The sequence below is a fragment of the Rhinolophus ferrumequinum genome, chromosome X, assembly GCF_004115265.2.
Source record: "Rhinolophus ferrumequinum isolate MPI-CBG mRhiFer1 chromosome X, mRhiFer1_v1.p, whole genome shotgun sequence".
In the NCBI taxonomy this organism is placed as follows: domain Eukaryota; kingdom Metazoa; phylum Chordata; class Mammalia; order Chiroptera; family Rhinolophidae; genus Rhinolophus; species Rhinolophus ferrumequinum.
This window is the reverse complement of record NC_046284.1, coordinates 38,828,918-38,848,600: the sequence shown is the minus strand read 5'-3', so window position 1 is coordinate 38,848,600 and position 19,683 is coordinate 38,828,918. Positions and strand designations below refer to the sequence as shown.

General features: G+C 38.2%; 1 protein-coding gene across 8 annotated transcripts in view; it reads right to left on the bottom strand.

Moving 5' to 3' along the window:
* KLHL13 (kelch like family member 13) overlaps positions 1-19,683 on the bottom strand; it is a 231,580-nt gene that overhangs the window by 64,549 nt on the left and 147,348 nt on the right. For 7 of the 8 annotated variants that reach the window (XM_033112321.1, XM_033112303.1, XM_033112314.1 and 4 more), the window contains one exon: positions 2,793-2,934. In XM_033112321.1, the coding sequence (XP_032968212.1) occupies positions 2,793-2,934 (142 nt within the window). Of the gene's footprint in view, positions 1-762; positions 808-2,792; positions 2,935-19,683 lie in introns of those variants that run through there. The other variant, XM_033112350.1, reaches the window with a different exon arrangement.

Genomic DNA, 19,683 nt, shown 5'->3' with positions numbered 1-19,683 from the left:
TATAAATGGAATCATACAATATGTGGTATTTTGTCACTAAATCTTTTCACATACCGTGTTATCCTGAAAATAAGACTGGGTCTTACATTAATTTTTGCTCCAAAAGACGCATTAGAGATTATGTTCAGGGGATGTCATCCTGAACATGCTAGGGCTTATTTTACGGTTAGGTCTTATTTTGGGGGAAAGACGGTAGCATAATGTTTTCAAAGTCCATCCATGTTGTAACATGCTTCAGTACTTCATTGCTTTATGTAGCTGAACAATATTCTATTGTGTGGATATATCACATATGTCTTCTTACTTTTTTCATTTAATGTATTCTTTCCATTTAATACATACAGATCTATCTCACCTCTCTTTTTAGTGACTAAACAGTATTACATTGTTGATGCAACATAATTTATATAACCATTTCCCTATGGATGATATTTAAGCTATTTCCATTTTTTCTCATTATAACATTAACTTACAAGGCCTGAAAATTAAGTTCGCGAACTTGTTGCAATGATGTTGCTAACCTGTTTTGATATCAGAGGGATTATTAATTATGAATTTGTACCAACTGGACAAACAATTAAATTAACCAAGTTTACTATTTGGAAGTACTGAAAAGGTCGCGTGAAAAAGTTAGACGACCTGAACTTTTTGCCAATAATTCATCATTGTGTGATGACAACGTACCAGTTCACAGGGCACTGTCTGTGAGGGAGCTTTTAGCCAGTAAACAAATAACTGTATTGGAACACCCTCCCTACTCACCTGATCTTGCCCCCAATTACTTCTTTCTTTACTCGAAGATAAAGGAAATATTGAAAGGAAGCCGTTTTGATGACATTCAGAACATCAAGGGTAATACGACGACAGCTCTGATGGCCACTCCAGACAGAGTTCCAAATTACTTTGAAGGGTGGATAGGTGCTGCTGTTGGTGTACAGCTTCCCAAGGGGAGTACCTTGAAGGTGACCATAGTGATATTCAGCAATAACGCATGTAGCAGTTTTTTCTAGGATGAGTTCGTGAACTTAATTGTCCTACCTCTTATTTCCATATGACATAAAGGGGGAAAATAAGAGGCCATCTCTCTTGATGGAAGAAGGACCTTGCCTCTAGAACAATGGTTCTAAAAGTATGTTCCCTGGATCTGAAGCATCACTTGGGAACTTGTTGGGAATGCACATTTCTGGGCCCCACCCGCAGTTTTTGATTAAGAAACTCTGTGGGTGGGGCCCAGTACTCACTGTTTTAACAGCCTTCCTCCTTGTGATTCTGATACACACTAAAATTTGAGGACCACTGCTCTAAATCTGTTTCACTGCACTGCAGTTGCTATCATTATTTGGATTAAAGTACATTTTTAGAATTAGCAGGACCACATAAATTGCCTTAAATACATGACTATGGTCATGGATAGGGCAGAAATATCGTGGAGGGTTATGTGGCTCTCTTTGCATTTTCTTTAGAGAGAATACATTAATATAATTAAAACATCTTCCTCTCATGCTTTTCCTATCTGCTTGACCCCTCATTCTCTCCTCTCATAGCCTTAAAAACCAACAATTAAAACATTTACAGAATTAAGATGCCAGGGATGGAAAGCTTTTCCTTCCTGACCCTGACATTTCTGTTGATGATACCCACAGGACAATGAACCATAAAACCCAGCTCCCATTAGAAACTGAAACATTGGAATAATGTGATTTCACTGAATCACACAAATGGGAACTAGAAGGGAATTTAGAGTTTTCCTAGTCAAGAGTCATATTTTGGAAATAAGAAAAAATGAAGCCCAGAGAAAGTACATGAGATAGTAAAGCACACAGCAAAGATAAGCCTCTTCCCTCACTATGCAATATGCTATGCAATGCAATGCTATGCTATGCTATTACATTATACTGCTTTATTATAATGGTTCTTGACCAGGAATATGCATGAAATTTATCTGAGGAGATTTCTTTTAAAAATACATTTTGGAAGATTTATTTTCCTTATCTTACTAAACAGAGAACACTGATATAATTTAACTATATCTAGAAGACATTTATGGACATCCAATATTATATTGTTCTCTAATTCAGCAATGCCCACAGAGGTCAGAGGTGTCCACAAGGGTCAGAAATATTTGGACTCCTTATCCCTACACTAAATATCTCCACATTGCAGTTCTTTGTGTTCTTTTAGCTTTCTATAGTTTTTCTGTCCTCTCCTTTGATGTGAGTTATTACTTCTTACATCTATCAGTGTGTCTGCATCCAGCAGTTCTCACCCCTACTCCTGCATCTGTTAGTGCCAATGTGAATCGAGACAATAAATACAATTTTTAGAACCATGATAAAGGTGATAGTAAAATAGGGTGTGAGGGACTAGAGAATGCAGTGTAGGGATTTTGTGATGTTTATGTTGGCTGAGACGTGATGGAAAGTTAATGTTGCCAGATACAACACTGTCTAAGAAAGTGTGGCATGACAGCAAGACCTCTTTTGCACAAACAAAACAAAGAATGAACTGTGGGGATTTTTTAAAAAAGCATCACAAACGTATACAGTTTTCCCTTCAAGCTTTCTCCTCTGGTGTTTGTTTTCTTCTTTAAAAAAAGTTAGTAAACTTTATTCTTTTAGAGAAGATTTAGGTTCACAGCAAATTTGAGTAGAAAGTACAGAGAGTTTCCCTATATTCCCTGTCCCCAGACATGAACAACCTCCCCTATTGTCCCACACCACATCTCATACCACAAAAACCCTAGATTGCTTCTAAAGGCATGTAAATACTACAAAAAAGACAGATTAGATTACCTGCAAGACCACAGAACTGTGGGTATTGCTGGTAAAGATGCGTGTGCCTCCTGCTTTGGAAGATTGCAAATGGGATGAGAGGCCCATTTCGCTGTTTCCAAGGGCCAATTTCATGTGTTCGTCTTCGTCTTCCACGAGAGGTCTGAAATTTTTTAAATAAGAAAGAAAGGTAAACTAAAAGTTGTCATATAATTCACAATAATGAGATTATTTAGAGAAATAGTCACTAGTGTCAATCATCTGACTATGGAATATACTAAATTTTGTTTCACGGTATTTTAGGCCCATATCATTCTACATTATAGAAGATATGTATATATTTGTGAAAAGCTTCCCAAAGTCAGTAAGATAAATGAGACCTGAGAAATCAGCTAAAATCTGGTTCAAAACCATAATCACAGAGGGTTTTGCTTTTTTTTTTTAGTGCCAGAGTAATTACTTTCGGTATTTCAAAGTGTAGGTAACAATACAATCAAATTGTGTTATTTTCAGTTAAAATTAATTTGGGACACCAACTTTCAGAAAGCTGAAAATAATATTTATCATTTACTGAACAGTCACTATGTATCAGATACACAAATGATCTTATATAATCCGTAAAGCAATCCGTTGCAATAGGTACTATTATTACGTCCTTTTTATTAGGGGTAGGCAAAATGAACTATAAAAGGGTTAAAAATAACTTAACTAAGGCCACAAAGTTATTAAAGTGGTTGGGCCAGGATTTGAATCTAACTCTAGTCTAATTCCAAACTCCAAAGACCTCATTAATAAAATAAAAGTCAAGATTAACCATGATATATTACAACACTATTTCCTCTTGTATTATTATAGTCCTAATTAACTCCAACTGAACAAAAAGTTTACACATGAAATAATTTCATTTTCTAGCAGAACCTCTCACTTATCAGTTTGGGATTATTTAGCTAAATACCTACAGTCTAGTGGCATTTCCATCTTTTCAAAGAAATAAATAGTAAAAATAATAAATATAAGCTATGCCCATGTGTACTATACCAGTACTTTTTCGGGGGCCATGAAAGAGATGGGAGAACCTGTATTCAACAGATAAATTAGTTCCATAGAGAATATGCCAATATATTAAATAGTTAAAGGGCATCAGTTAGGTTATACCATGACCATCATAGTACAACCTTTCATTATTCCTTAGACTTGTCAGGCTTGTGTCTCCTTAGGTATACATTGCTAAAACTGTCTCTGAATCACCTGCCTAACCCATGGCTCTGAATGGGTTTGTGCATTCATTATACAGACTGCTAAAATGGACATTAGAAAAGAAGAAGGAAGAATGGATGTTTAAATGCTAGAACTTTGTATGTTTCCTATTTATCTGTAACTTCCTAAATGTTGATTTCCTTGTTTGCTAACTCTGGTCTATCCATACCATAAAGATTTCACTATTTTTTACCCTATTATATCTATAAACTAAGTGGATAAGTTTTAACCAAAAAAAGATTTAAAACTATAATATCCTTTTAAAAAAGATCCTGCTTTTCACATTCTGACACCAACTGGCAATAATTAGCAAATATTCTGAGCTTAAGGGTGATATCAATTTTTCTTAATAATAATAGAGCGACCATATAATGAAAAATAAATTAGTACTACAGTACCATGTTTTCCTGAAGTCTCATGGATATTTCATGAAGTGAATAATTTAAAAAAGAAAATAAATGTACCTTTCCAACAGTTTGAAAAATAGCTTTTAAAGAATTCAATTATATACATTACATATGGCATACACATACACACGTTTAAAGAGATTTTCCCGACAGACATTTAAAATTACAGAATCAATAAGAAAAGTGAGTAATAGATTGATGGCGACTGGTATCACTAACCACAAAATTTCAATTCACCCAGAATTATTTTAATGGGATATTAAAGCAGAATGCTTTCTTATTTTCTGTATTCCCTGCACAGAACCTGGCACATGAAAGTATTTTGTTTTGTTTTTTTTAATTGGGGTGACAATTGTTAGTAAAATTACATAGATTTCAGGTGTACAATTCTGTATTACATCATCTATAAATCGAATTGTGTGTTCACCAACCAGAGTGAGTTCTCCTTCCATCACCATATATTTGATCCTCCTTACCCTCATCTCCCACCACCCACCACACTTACCCTCTGGTAACCACTAAACTATTGTCTGTGTCTATGAGTTTTTGTTTCTCATTTGTTTGTCTTGTTCTTTTGTTGTTTTGGGTATATATACCACATATCAGTGAAATCCACATATCAGTGAAATCATATGGTTCTCTGCTTTTTCTGTCTGACTTATTTCGCATAGCATCATACTCTCAAGATCCATCCATATTGTCACAAATGTTCCTATATCATCTTTTCTTACTGCTGAATAGTATACCATTGTGTATATATACCACGACTTCTTTATCCATTCATCTATCGAAGGACATGTTGGTTGTTTCCATGTCTTGGCCACCATAAACAAAGCTGCAATGAACATTGGAGCACACATGTCTTTATGTATAGATGTTTTCAGATTATTTGGGTAGATACCCAGGAGAGGGATGGCTGGGTCATATGATAATTGTATTCGTAATTATTTGAGGAACCTCCACACTGCTTTCCATAACGGCTGCACCAGTCTGCATTCCCACCAACAGTGTATGAGGGTTCCTTTTTCTCCACAGCCTCTCCAACACTTGTTAATATTTGTCTTGTTAATGATAGCCATTATGACTGGGGTGAGGTGATATCTCCTTGTGGTTTTTATTTGCATTTCTCTAATGATTAGTGATGTTGAGCATTTTTTCATGTCTATTTGCCATTTGTATGTCCTCTTTGGAGAAATGTTTCTTCAGGTCCTCTGCCCATTTTTCAATTTTGTTTTTGGTTTTTTGTTGTTGAGTTTCATGACTTCCTTGTATATTTTGGATGTTAGCCCCTTATCGGAGGCACAGTTTGCAAAAATCTTCGTCCATTCAGTTGGTTGCCTCTTTATTTTGTCGATGGTTTCCTTTGCTGAGCAGAAGCTTTTAAATTTCATATAGTCCCATTCGTTTATTTTAGCATTTACTTCCATTGCCTTTGGAGTCAAATTCATAAAAAGCTCTTTGAACCCAAGGTCCAAGAGTTTAGTACCTATGTTTCCTTCTATGCAGTTTATTGTGTCAGGTCTTATGCTTAAGTCTTTGATCCATTTTGAATTAACTTTGGTACATGGTGACAGATAGCGGTCCAGTTTCATTCTTTTGCACATGGCTTTACAGTTCTCCCAGCACCATTTATTGAAGAGGCTGTCTTTCCTCCACTGCATGTTTTTAGCTTCTTTGTCAAAAATTATCTGTCCATATTGATGTGGTTTTATTTCTGCGTTCTCAATTCTATTCCATTAGTCTATGTGTCTGTTTTTCTGCCAATACCATGCTGTTTGGATTCTTGTATACCTGTAGTACAAGCTAAAGTCAGGGAGTGTGATACCTCCAGTATAGTTCCTTTTTCTTAAGATTGCTTTGGCTATTCAGGGTCTTTTGTGGTTCCAAACAAATCTAATGAATTTTTGTTCTATTTCTTTAAAAAATGCCACTGGGTTTTTGATGGGGATTGCATTAGATCTGTATATTGCTTTGGGTAATATAGCCATTTTAACTATGTTGATTCTTCCAATCCATGAGCATGGAATGTCTTTCCATTTCTTTGTGTCTTCTTCAATTTCTTTCAAAAATGTCTTATAGTTTTCAGCATATAGGTCCTTCACATCCTTGTTTAAGTTTATTCCTAGGTATTTTATTCTTTTTTCTGCAATTGCAAAAGGAATTGTTTTTTGTAATTCTTTTTCTGAGATTTCATTGTTAGTATATAATAATGCAATGGACTTTTCTACGTTGATTTTGCAGCCGGCAACGTTCCTGTATTCGTTGATTGTTTCTAATAGCTATTTGGTGGAGTCTTTAGGGTTTTCTATATATAGCATCATGTCATCTGCAAAGAGTGATAACTTCTTCATTCCTAATGTGGATGCCTTTTATTTCTTTCTCTTGCTTGCTTGCTCTGTCAGTGACTTCTAACACTATGTTGAAAAGCAGAAGTGATAGGTGACAGCCCTGTCGTGTTCTTGAACGCAGAAAAAAGGACTTCAGTTTTTCACCATTAATTATGAGATTAGCTGAGGGCTTCTCATATATGGCCTTCATTATGTTAAGGTATTTTCCTCCTATGCCTATTTTATTAAGTGTTTTAATCATAAATGGATGTTGCATCTTGTCAAATGCTGTTTCTGCATCAATTGATATAATCATATGATTTTTGTCCTTTATTGTGTTTATGCGATGTATCACATTGATGGATTTGCGGATGTTGAACCATCCTTGTGCCCGGGGATGAACCCCACTTGGTCGTGATGAATGATCTTTTTAATGCATTGTTGTATTCGATTTGCTAGAATTTTGTTTAGGATTTTTGCATCTGTATTCATCAGAGATATTGGTCTGTAGTTTTCTTTTTTTGTGTTGTACTTACCAGGTTTTGGTATCAGGGTAATGTTGGCCACATAAAATGAGTTAGAGAGTACTGTCTCTTCTGCAATTTTTTGGAAGAGTTTGAGCAGGATTGGTGTTAGATCCTCTTTGAAGGTTTGGTAGAATTAACTAGTGAAGCCATCTGGTCCAGGACTTTTGCTTTTGGGAATGTTTTGGATGACTGATTCAATTCTGTTACTGGTGATTTTTCTGTTTAGATTTTTCAGTTTTTCATGGTTCAGCCTTGGAAGGCTAAATGTTACTAAGAATTTGTGCATTTCTTCTAGGTTATTGAATTTGGTGGCATAAAGTCAGTCCTTCATAGTATTCTTGGATGATCATTTGTATTTCTGTGGTGTCCGTGATAACTTCCCCTTTTCATTTCTGATTTTGTTAATCAGTGTCTTCTCTTTTTTATCTTAGTGAGTCTAGCCAAGGGTTTGTCAATTTTGTTAATCTTTTCAAAGAACGAGCTCTTTGTCACATTAATTTTTTGTACTGTGTTTTTTTTCTCTATTTCATTTAGTTCTGCTCTGATTTGTGTTATTTCCTTTCTTCTGCTGACCTTGGGTTTCACTTGTTCTTCTTGTTCCAGTTCTTTAAGGTGTAACATGAGGTTATTTATTTGGGATTTTTCTTCTTTCTTGAGATAGGCCTGTAATGATATAAATTTCCCTCTTAAATCTGCTTTCGCTGCATCCCAAGAATTGTGGTAGGATGTATTTTCATTGTCATTTTTTCTATGTGTCTTTTGATCTCTCCTCCAATTTCTTCTTTGACCCAGTCGTTCTTTTAAATAATGTTGTTTCATCTCCATATATTTGTGTTTTTTCCCACTTTCTTTTTGCAGTTGATATCCAATTTCAAAGCCTTGTGATCAGAGAATATGCTTGGTATAATTTCAATCTTCTTAAATTTGCTGAGGCTGATTTTATGTGCCAATATATGGTCTATCCTTGAGAATGTTCCATGTACACTAGAAAAGCATGTATAGTCTAATGTTTTAGGATGAATTGCTCTATATATGTCAATTATGTCCATTTTTCTAAGGTGTCTTTAAGGGTTGCTATTTCATTATTTCTTTTCTGTTTTGATGATCTATACATAGCTGTCAATGATGTATTTAAGTCCCCTAGTAAAATTGTGTTTTGGTCAATTTCTCCCTTCAGTTATGTTAGTAGTTTCTTGGTATATTTCGGTTCTCCCTGATTGGGAGCATATTGATGACTGTTATGTCTTCTTGTTGTATAGTCCCCTTTACCATTATGAAATGTCCATCTTTGTCTCTTGTTATCTTTTTCACCCTGAAGTCTGTTTCATCTGATATCACTATAGATACACCTGATTTTCTCTGGGTACCATTTCCCTAGAGTGTCAATTTCCACCCTTTCACCTTGAGTCTACGCGTGTCCTTGTAGCTGAGATGTGTCTCTTGGAGACAGCATATGGTTGGGTTTAGTTTTTTGATCCTATCTTCTACTCTGTGCCTTTTTATTGGTGAGTTCAGTCCATTTACATTTAGCATGATTATTGATATGTGAGGATTTCCTGTCATTCTTTCTTTAGTTTTCTGGTAAGGCTCTGTCACCATTGTTCTTTGCCCTTTTGTTGTTGTCTGTTATTTCTGTATGGTGGTATTCTATGATGTTTCCCTCTGTTTCTTCTTTTGTTACAGTACACATTTCTATTCTGGGTCTTTTTGAGTGGGTACCTTTAAGTATATGTAACAGAAAGTTTGTTATTTAGAGTATTCCATTTTCTTCACCACGTTTACTTTCTCCATCCCCATATTCGGATTCAGGCTTTTACTCTCCCCCATTTTATGTTTTGGATGACACAAATTGTCCCTGTTGATGGTGCTCAAATAGTCTCCTTGAGTATTTCTTGTAGTGCAGGTCGTGTATTAGAAAACTCCCTCAGCTTATGTATGTCTGGAAAGGTCTATACTCCTCCTTCATATCTGAAGGATATCTTTGCTGGATACATTATTCTTGGCTCATAATTCTCTCTTTGAATAGTTTAAATATTTGGTTCGCCTCCCTTCTGGCTTGTAGAGTTTCTGCTGAAAAATCTGATGATAATCTAATGTGCTTTCTTTGTAATTGACTGTCTTGTTTTCCCTGGCTGCCTTGAAGATTCTTTCTTTGTCGTTGATTTTAGACAGCTTCAATAAAATGTGCCTTGGAGAAGGCCTGTTGGGATTTAGGTAATTAGGTGTTCTATTTGCTTCTTGGATTCGAGGATCCAGTTCTGTCCACAAGTTTGGGAAGTTCTCATCAACAATTTGTTTGAATATATTCTCTGTTCCCTTCTCTCTTTCTTCTCCTTCTGGTATGACCATTATTCTTATATTGCTCTTTCTGATGGAGTCAGAAAGTTCTTATAGAGTTCTTCATTTCTTTTGAGTCTCAAGTCTCTTTCTTCTTCCATCCGTATACTTTTCAGGTTTCTATCTTCGATGTCACTGATTCTGTCCTCCATCTGGTCATCTGTAGTACCTAAGCTGGCTATTTCGTTCTTCATTTCTTCTATTGAGTTCTTAATCTCCAGAAATTCTATTTGGTTCTTTTTTAAATTTTCAATCTCTGTCGTAAAATGCTCATGTTGTTTTTCTATTGTGTTTCTGAGTTCATTAAACTGCCTTTCTGTGTTTTCTTGCATCTTGTTGAGTTTTTTCAGAACTGCAACTTTGAATTCTCTGTCGTTTAAGTTACATATTTCCATATATTTATGTTCCTTTTCTGGAGACTTTTCACTTTCTTTCTGAGCTGTCTTGCTGCTTTGCTTATTCATGCCAATTAATTATTTTATTATTTCTCTTCCTAGACATCTACAGCTGTGGGTTCTGCAACAGGTTCATAGTAAGAGATGTTTCTTTTTTTTTCTGGTATGTGTTGGTAGAGTGTTATATTTTCTCTCCCACTGCAGCCTTTTTATTCTCTCTCACACTGTAGTGTTATGTTTTCTCTGCACTATTCCAGATTCTCACACAATGGGCAGATTCCGTTGAAGGCGGGCTTCTCCTCTGCTAACAATCCGCCTGGGTCATATGGCACCACATCACTGTGGGGATGCCAAGAGCTTTTGGAGTTCCAAACCTCTTCCTGCACCAGATTCAGAGCCCGTGTGTTTTAGCAGTTCTGTTTACTCTTGCAGGTATCCACAGTGATTGGTGGGGAGTGGGGTCAGGTGGGTTTTGAGAGGTGGACCAAAGCAATGGAGGCCACCACCACCACAGCCAGTCCTGCTTCCACAGCTCCCTCCCCTTTTCCGGAACTAGTTGGGCTGCGAAACTGTGTCTGCATACCACAGTTCTCAGAAATGTAAATATTCTGTTCTTTCGATCTAACACTGCTACTGTTTCACTGCTTGTACTTGGCAGTTGGGGGTGGGGCGAGCTCTGGGAGGGTGGGGAGAGGGTCTATTCTCAGTGCCTAAGGATTCAGTTCTCTATGGCAGTCAGGGATTTTACCACCATTTTCAGCCTTCCTCTGTCAGTCTTTTCTCTGAGGTCTGTGCTGTGAGTGTTGGGTTCAGCTGTGTTATATACTGTCCACTCAGCCCTGTGGGCCATAAATGGAGCCTTAGATGTCCGAGTTCTTCTACCTCCCACAGCTTAGGTAGTTCCAGGATACAGCAAGCTTGGAGCACTGAGCTAGGTATGTGTCCTGGGCCCACACAGCCCCGTTGCTACAATTCTCCCTTCCCTCCTCCTCTGCTCGAAGAATTTGCCCACCTTTAGGTGAATTCGTAGTGAGCCTCTTTGTCTTGCCTGTCTGCTGTGCAGGGAGTCCTTTGTGGAGTTACAGTTTTTCAATTTGTTCTAAATTATAGGGAAAATTTACACAGTCTCACCTCACACCGCAATTTTGATGACGTCTCCTGCTTTTCAGTTTTAACAGCAAGAGACAAATGACAAGTAAACAAGTTCTTACCTGTAGTTTATTTATTTGTTTATTTACTTATTCATTTATTTAGTTATTTATAAAAAAGCAATTTCCAGAATATGTCATAGAGGCAATGTGGTTTCAGCTTTACTCCTGTCCCTATTTCATCTGTGGTTTTATAAAATGACAAATGATGGTTCTTTAAAGCACTGCATGATTAACAAATGTCTTTGGACTTATCCACAGAAATGAGATTCTGTAATTATTTGGATGACACACATTAAAACTTTCGAATTTTCTCATCAAAATGGCGGCATGAGGTGAGCCTCTGTAAATCTCCCCTAGAATTTACAACTAATTGAACAACAATAATTCCACAAAGGACTCCCTGCACAGCAGACAGGCAAGACGAAGAAGCCCATTACTAAATTCACCTAAAGGTGGGCGAATCGCGCGAGCGGGGGTAGGAGGGAAGAGAGAAGTGCGGAGATGGAGCCGCGCGGGAGCAGGACTCAGACCTAGCGAAGTGCTCCGAGCTCACTGCATCCCAGAACTACCGCAGCTGCGGGAGAGGGAAGAACTTGGACAGCTAGGGCTCCGTTTATGGCCCACAGGATTGAGGGGGCAGCATATAACACGGCAGAACCCAACATTCACGGCAGAGATCTCGGTGGAAAGACTGAGGGAAAAAGGTTGAAAACGGTGGTTTATGCCCTCACTGCCAAGCAGAGAACGGAAGCCTTAGGCATTGAGACTACCTGCCCCCTCCCTACCTTCCCACAGCTCGCCACACCCCCACCTGCCCTGTGCTAGAAGCGGAAAAGTAGGAGTATCAGATAAAAAAAACAGAATATTTGCTGTTCTGAGAACTGTGGACCGCAGATATAGATTCGCAGCCCAACTAGTTCTGGCAAAGGGGAGGAAGCTGTGGAAGCAGGACGGGCTTAGGCGGTAATCACCACCATTGCTCTGGACCACCTATCATAACTCACCCTGTTCCTGGACCCACCTAAGTGAACAGATACCTGCAGGAGTAAAACAGAACTGCTGAAACATACGGAATCTGAATCTGGTGCAGGAAGAGCTTAAGAACTTCAAAAGCTATTCGCATACCCACAGGGTACTGTGAACTGTGACCTAGGTGAACTATTAACAGAGGAGAAGCCAGTCTCCCAGGGAATACCCACATTGTGTGAGAAGCTGGAATAGCGCAGAGAAAACATAGCACTACCGTGTGAGAGAGAAATAAAAGTCTGCAGTCGAAGAGAAAATAAAACATTCTACCAACAAGTACTGGAAAACAAAAGAAAGGCCTCTTCCTATCAAGCTGTTGCAGAAGCCACTCCTGTAGATGTCTAGGAAGACAACTAATAAATCAGTAATTGCCATGAATAACCAAGACAACAAGACAGCTCAGAAAGAAAGTGAAAAGTCTCCAGAAAACGAACTTAAAGATATGGAAATATGTGACTTAAATGACAGAGAATTCAAGATTGCAGTTCTGAAAAAACTCAACGAGCTGCAAGAAAACACAGAAAGGCAGTTTAATGAACTCAGAAACACAACCAAAAAAATAGCATGAGCATTTTACGAAAGAGATTGAAATTTTAAAAAGAACCAAATAGAATTTCTGGAGATTAAGAACTCAATAGAAGAAATTAAGAATGAAATAACCAGCTTAGGTAGTAGAGTTGACCAGATGGAGCAAAGAATCAGTGACATCGAACATAGAAACCTGGAAATTACATGGATGGAAGAAGAAAGAGACTCAAAAGAACTGAAAGAACTCTACAAGAACTTTCTGACTCCATCAGAAAGAGCAATATGAGAAAAATGGGCATACCAGAAGGAGAAGAAAGAGAGAAGGGAACAGAGAATATATTCAAACAAATCGTTGATGAGAACTTCCCAAACTTGTGGACAGAACTGGATCCTCCAATCCAAGAAGCAAATAGAACACCTAATTACCTCAATCCCAACAGGCCTTGTCCAAGGCACATTGTATTGAAGCTGTCTAAAATCAACGACAAAGAAAGAATACTCAAGGCAGCCAGGGAAAAGAAGACGGTAAGCGACAAAGGAAAACCCATTTGATTATCATCAGATTTTTCAGCAGAAACTCTACAAGCCAGGAGGGAGTAGAACCAAATATTCAAACTATTGAAAGAGAGAAATTATGAGACAAGAATAATATATCCAGCAAAGATATCCTTCAGATATGAAGGAGGAATAAAGACATTTCCAGACATACATAAGCTGAGGGAGTTTTCTAATACACGACCTGCACTACAAGAAGTACAACAAGAGGCTATTCGACCACCATCAACAGGGACAATTTGTGTCAACCAAAACATAAAAAGGGGAAGAGTAAATGTCTCAACAGGAATATGGAAATGGAGAAACTCAGCATGCTGAAGAAAATCAAATACTCTAAATATCAAAATTTCTGTTAAATAAACTTAAGGGTAATCACTCAAAAAAATGAAATATATAATGTAATAAAAGAAAAAACAGAGGGAAACATCATAGAACACCACCACACAGAAATAACAGACATCACCAAAAAGGCAAAGAAACAATGGAGACATAGACCTACCAGAAAACTAAAGATAGAATGACAGGAAATCCTCACAAGTCAATAATCACCCGAAATGTAAATGGACTGAACTCACCAAAAAAAGGCACAGAGTAGAAGATAGGATCAAAAAACTAAACCCAACTATATGCTGTCTTCAAGAGACACATCTCAGCTACGAGAAAAACCATAGACTCAAACTGAAAGGTGGAAATTGACACTCCCAGCAAATGGTATTCAGAGAAAATCAGGTGTAGCCATAATGATATCAGATGAAACAGACTGCTATCTGTCACCATGTACCAAAATTAATTCAAAATAGATCAAAGACTTAAACATAAGACCTGATACAATATACTGCATAAAAGAAAACATTGGTACTAAACTTATGGACCTTGGGTTCAAAGAACATTTTATGAATTTGACTCCAAAGGCAATGGAAGTAAAAGCTAAAATAAACAAATGGGACTATATGAAACTTAAAAGCTTCTGCACAGCAAAAGAAACCATCGACAAAATAAAGAGGCAACCAACTGAATGGGAGAAGATTTTTGCAAACAGTGCCTCCAATGAGGGGCTAATATCGAAAATATACAAGGAACTCATGCAACTCAACAACAAAAAAACAAACAACCCAACTGAAAAATGGGCAGAGGACCTGAAGAGCCATTTCTCCAAAGAGGACACACCAATGGCAAATAGGCATATGAAAAAATGCTCAACATCACTAATCATTAGAGAAATGCATATAAAAACCGCAAGGAGATATCACCTCACCCCAGTCAGAATGGCTATCATCAACAAGACAAATAGTAACAAGTGTTGGAGAGGGTGTGGAGAAAAAGGAACCTTCATATACTGTTGGTGGGAATGCAGACTGGTGCAGCCGTTATGGAAGGCAGTGTGGAGTTTCCTCAAAAAATTACGAATAGAATTACCATATGACCCAGCAATCCCTCTCCTGGTATCTACCCAAAAAATCTGAAAACATTTATACATAAAGACACATGTGCTCCAATGTTCACTGCAGCTTTGTTTACGGTGGCCAAGACATGGAAACAACCAAAATGTCCTTCGATAGATGAATGGATAAAGAAGTTGTGGTATATATACACAATGGAATACTATTCGGTGGTAAAAAAAGATGATATACGAACATTTGTGACAACATGGATGGATCTTGAGAGTATAATGCTAAGCAAAATAAGTCAGTCAGAAAAAGCAGAGAACCATATGATTTCACTGTATCAGTGGTATATAAACCAAAACCAACAAAAGAACAAGAAAAACAAATGAGAAACAAAACCTCATAGACACAGACAATAGTTTAGTGGTTACCAGAGGGTAAGGAGGGAAAGGGGTGTTAGATGAGTGTAAAGGGGATCAAATATATGGTGATGGTAGGAGAACTTATTCTGGGTGGTGAACGTACCATGGGATTTATAGATGATGCCATACAGAATTGTACACCTGAAATCTATGTATTTTTGCTAACAATTGTCACCCAAATAAACTTTTAAAAGAGTCGTGTAACAGTAACAATTTCTTAATTTTTCTTAAAACAATTATTTTGATTCACTTTTACATGTTAAGTTAGAATCAAACAAATTGTGCCCAAATAGTTCCATTTCTTCAACACTATAAAACTATTCATGGGAGAGAATGTGTTAATCAATTCTCTTTCTAAAAATCAAATCTTTTTCCTTCAAGGTCTGTATGTTTCTACCAGGCCACACCCACCCACCCCACTACAGCTGGACACTTCTTATTTGCTAAACAATGACCAACCACAGAGCACAAAATCAATTTTTCACAAAGTATACGTGAAGCAGTCAACTGTGTTTGCTGAAAGAGAACAATGACTTTTTCCAAGAGCACCATCTGATAGTTTTCCTGAAACCATTGTCATGGTGGTCTAACTGGACATAAGTATACTGTGGCATTTCTCTGCACTGCTATTTGAAGACAAAAAATAGAAAGTCTAAGTAATTGTCCTAATATTAACAGGATGATACTAACATTGTAATCTTGCCTCCAAAACTCCATATTTTAAAAATTATCTGCAAGAGACATATGTAAATGATATGAGCACACAATTCATAAATATATAACTACAAATGGTTAACAGATAGAAAAATATTCAATCTCATTAGTATTCTAAAATATGCAAATTAAAGCAGAGATATCGTCTTTAAACATATAAACTTGTCAAAGATTACAGTGGAAGATATACTCTTAACATTGGTAGTACAAACGTGTATTAAGCCTCTGCTGTCTTCAATGCACTGTTTACCCAACTGAGTTTTTTAAATGGAAATTATAAATAGCCAAATGTACTTTTTAAAAAAATACTGAAGATTGTGATAATAAAGGATTGTATATTATGTTTATGATCTGGTAGGTGGCCTGCAGCAAGAGTGCTCTGTCAACCTGGTTCAAATATGTTTTCTACAATGAATTGTTTTGTAAAGGTAAGAATTTGCTAGACATTTTAAAGAACTGTATACTCTTACAATTCACCATAGCAATAAGGTTTGGTGGTATTCTATATGCGGAAGGGAAGAGTATCTCACAATTATATCTTTGGCTCTAAAGCCTCAAATCCAACACTCATCAGTCTCCTTACCAAAATGCATGTGTGTGTGTGTTTGTGTGTGTGTGTGTGTGTGTGTGTGTGTTCCCGCAAAATCCACTGAAATGACTACATTTTTTAAAAATGACGTATCAATTTGAAAATCATACAATGATAAAACACACATGTCAAGTTATTGGCTTCTATTATTGCAAGAACAAGTTCAATGTTATACAAAAAGCCAGGTGAGGTCAAATTTCATTGTCAAGAAAAAGGACATTTTAGTGCTTTATAAAATTATTAGTATGAAAATACATGAAATACTTGATTTTTCTTGGTAAAGTTATATATACCAACATGCTGTGTTGTTCTTACACCAAATAAAGAGCAGCATATTAACAGTGCTGTGAATAAAATATACTAGTAGGATCTATGTACTAGCAGAAAAAAAGTATGCCCTGCAACTATCAAAATAGTTGTCAAATTGTTCTCTTTACTTTCCTAAATTGTTAATGTATGAAGAGAAAAAAATAAATGAATCAGAGAAAAGTTAAAAAGACAAAAGTATATGAGTAAGGACGTCATAGAAATGGCGGCAGCGAGGCGCACTTTCTGAGTTCTCCTCCGGATCTTATTACAAACGGGACCAATAACCCATCAAAGAACTCTTTGCTCATCACACAGAACAGCTAAGAGACTCGTGGATTACTTGAAGCTAAGGATTACTTGAAGGTGCGCTAATTGTGCGAGCAGCAGAAGGAAGGAAGGGAGGGGAGTGAAAACTCGCGGCAACGGGCCGGAATCCCGGCCCGCGGGGGCGGCGGCGGCGAAAACCACGGTGGCACCCGCAGTACCAGGCACGCACGGGATCTCAGGGTGGAACGGAGAGCACAGAGACAAGGAGGTGGGCTCTTTCCCTGCGTCCCACGGCTGATTTCTACCGCCGGGAGGGCGGCGAGTGGGCCCTAGGGCGGACAAAGAACACAGACTCCATACCTGGACCCCTCTCCGCCCAGCTGTTCCAATCCTTCCGCCGCCCTTCCAGAGACTTAAACTGACCCCTGAACTGAGGATTAGTGTCAGATTACAGAGGAGCTTTAGTAGTGCTCAGGCTCTGGGAAGCCTGACAGGCAGCCCTGAACCAGGGAAGAGGCCTGAAGAGTGTGATTTTGGCTGGGCTAGGAGAGAAGAGACTCCACCACACCCAGCCACCACCTTTTCTGGGCTACGGGAAGAGTGTGAAGCGCGGCTTGGTGGGGAGAGAGAAGACCCCTCCATCCCCAGCCCCCACCCTTTCTGGCCTACCTAGGGCGGGGCAGGTGCAACTGCCCAGACACTCCTAGGGATCAGCAGTAAGGCAGACGCAGTTCTGGGCTTTCAGCAGCTCAGAAATCTCCCGCCCGCACCCCCCCATACACACACACACATAAGAAGTGCCCTAAGACTCAGGAGTACTGGACACAGGGCTGATGGTGCTACTCTCAGTGTGCATATGTGCAGGCAAGGGCAGAAACTGCACTGACTTTGTAAAAACTATCATCCAGACCACTCAGGCACACGCATTTAAATCTACAGTCCCAAAGACACTCTGGGCAACAGTTGACCAGCTCTGCCTGCGCAATAAGAAGGGGGTTCTTTGGTACAGTAGAGGACAACCTGGACATTACTTGGTGGGCTTAAGCCAAGACTGGCACTGCTTTTTGTTTTGCTTTGTTTTGTTTTGTTTTGCTTTGTCTTTATATCTTTGATATCTTTGCCTGTGTCAAGTGGGGGTTATCGGGTGTTTTTACATTTGAATGTATTTGATTTTTTTCTTTGTTGTTGTTGTTGCTGTTGTGCTTGGTAATTTGCTTTGTTCTGAAACTGCCCTACCAGGGCCCAGCTTAAGAGGCAAAAGATTCAACATATCCAGAGGCCAACTCCAGACCAAACCAGAGTACTACTGGGTTTGACCTACAAGTCACACACCCAGAGGGAATTCTCTGCAGGCACTAGAGCCCATAGAGGCCAAACCACATTTAAGTGGTCAACCCTCACGCAGCAGAACGCCCTGCAGTGGGCAGACCCAAGTCTCACAACGAGTCAGCCTAGGAGATAAACCCACCTACTAACAACAAAAAGCAATTAAAGATCTTCTTGAACAGGACAATATACACAACACAAGAGTCACCTTTGGAGCACATGCAGAGGAGAAGAACGAAGTAGTGCAAGTTAAATACAAAGGACACATACTACATAAGATAACCTAGCAAGAACTAAGAACTCTAGGGCATCTGCCTAATACATCAAAACAAACACAGAGAGTCAGCCAGAATGGGGAAACAAAGATACACGTCCCAAATAAAAGAATAAAAGAAACCTCCACAACTGGAACCAAATGAAGCAGAGGTAACCAACCTTTCAGAGATAGTGTTCAGAACACTGGTGATAAGAATGTTTAAGTAGCTTAGAGACGACATAAAGAAGGATGTAGAAACCATAACGAACATCCAGTTAGAACTAAAGAACACAATGACCGAAATTAAGAACTCACTTGAAGGAATTACCAGCAGGTTAGATGAAGCAGAGAATCGAATCAGCGACTTCGTGCAGGCAAGGGCAAGGTAGCAGAGATCACCCAAACGAAACAACAGAAAGAAAAAAAAATTTAAAAAAAATGAGGATGGCTTAAGGGACCTCTGGGATAACATCAAGCGCAACAAAATGCGCATCATAGGAATACCAGAAGGTGAAGAGAGGAAGCAAGGCATTGAGAACATATTTGACGTAATAATGTCCGAAAACTTCCCCAACCTGATGAAGGAAACCAACATACAAGCCCAGGAAGTGCAGAGAGTTCCAACCAGGATAAACCCAAAAAGGTCCACACCAACACATTATAGTTAAAATGGCAAAGCTTAAAGACAAAGAGAGAATCCTAAGAGCAGCAAGAGAAAGACGGAGGGTTACATACAAGGGAACTCCCATAAGACTATCAAATGACTTTTCTACAGAAACATTGAAGGCCAGGAGGAAGTGGCAGGAGATACTCAAAGTGATGGAAAACAAAGGCCTACAACCTAGATTGCTTTATCCAGCAAGGCTATCATTTAAAGTTGATGGAGAGATAAAGAGCTTTCCAGAAAAAAAAATAAGCTAAAGGAATTTATTACCACCAAGCCAGCATTGCAAGAAATACTAAAAGGACTTCTGTAAATAGAAGAAAGATCAGAACAACCTAACTACAAATTTAAAAATGGCAATAACTATGTACCCATCAATAATCACTTTAAATGTAAACGGATTAAATGCTCCAATGAAGAGACATAGGGTGGCTGAGTGGATAAGAAAGCAAGACCCTTGTATATGCTGT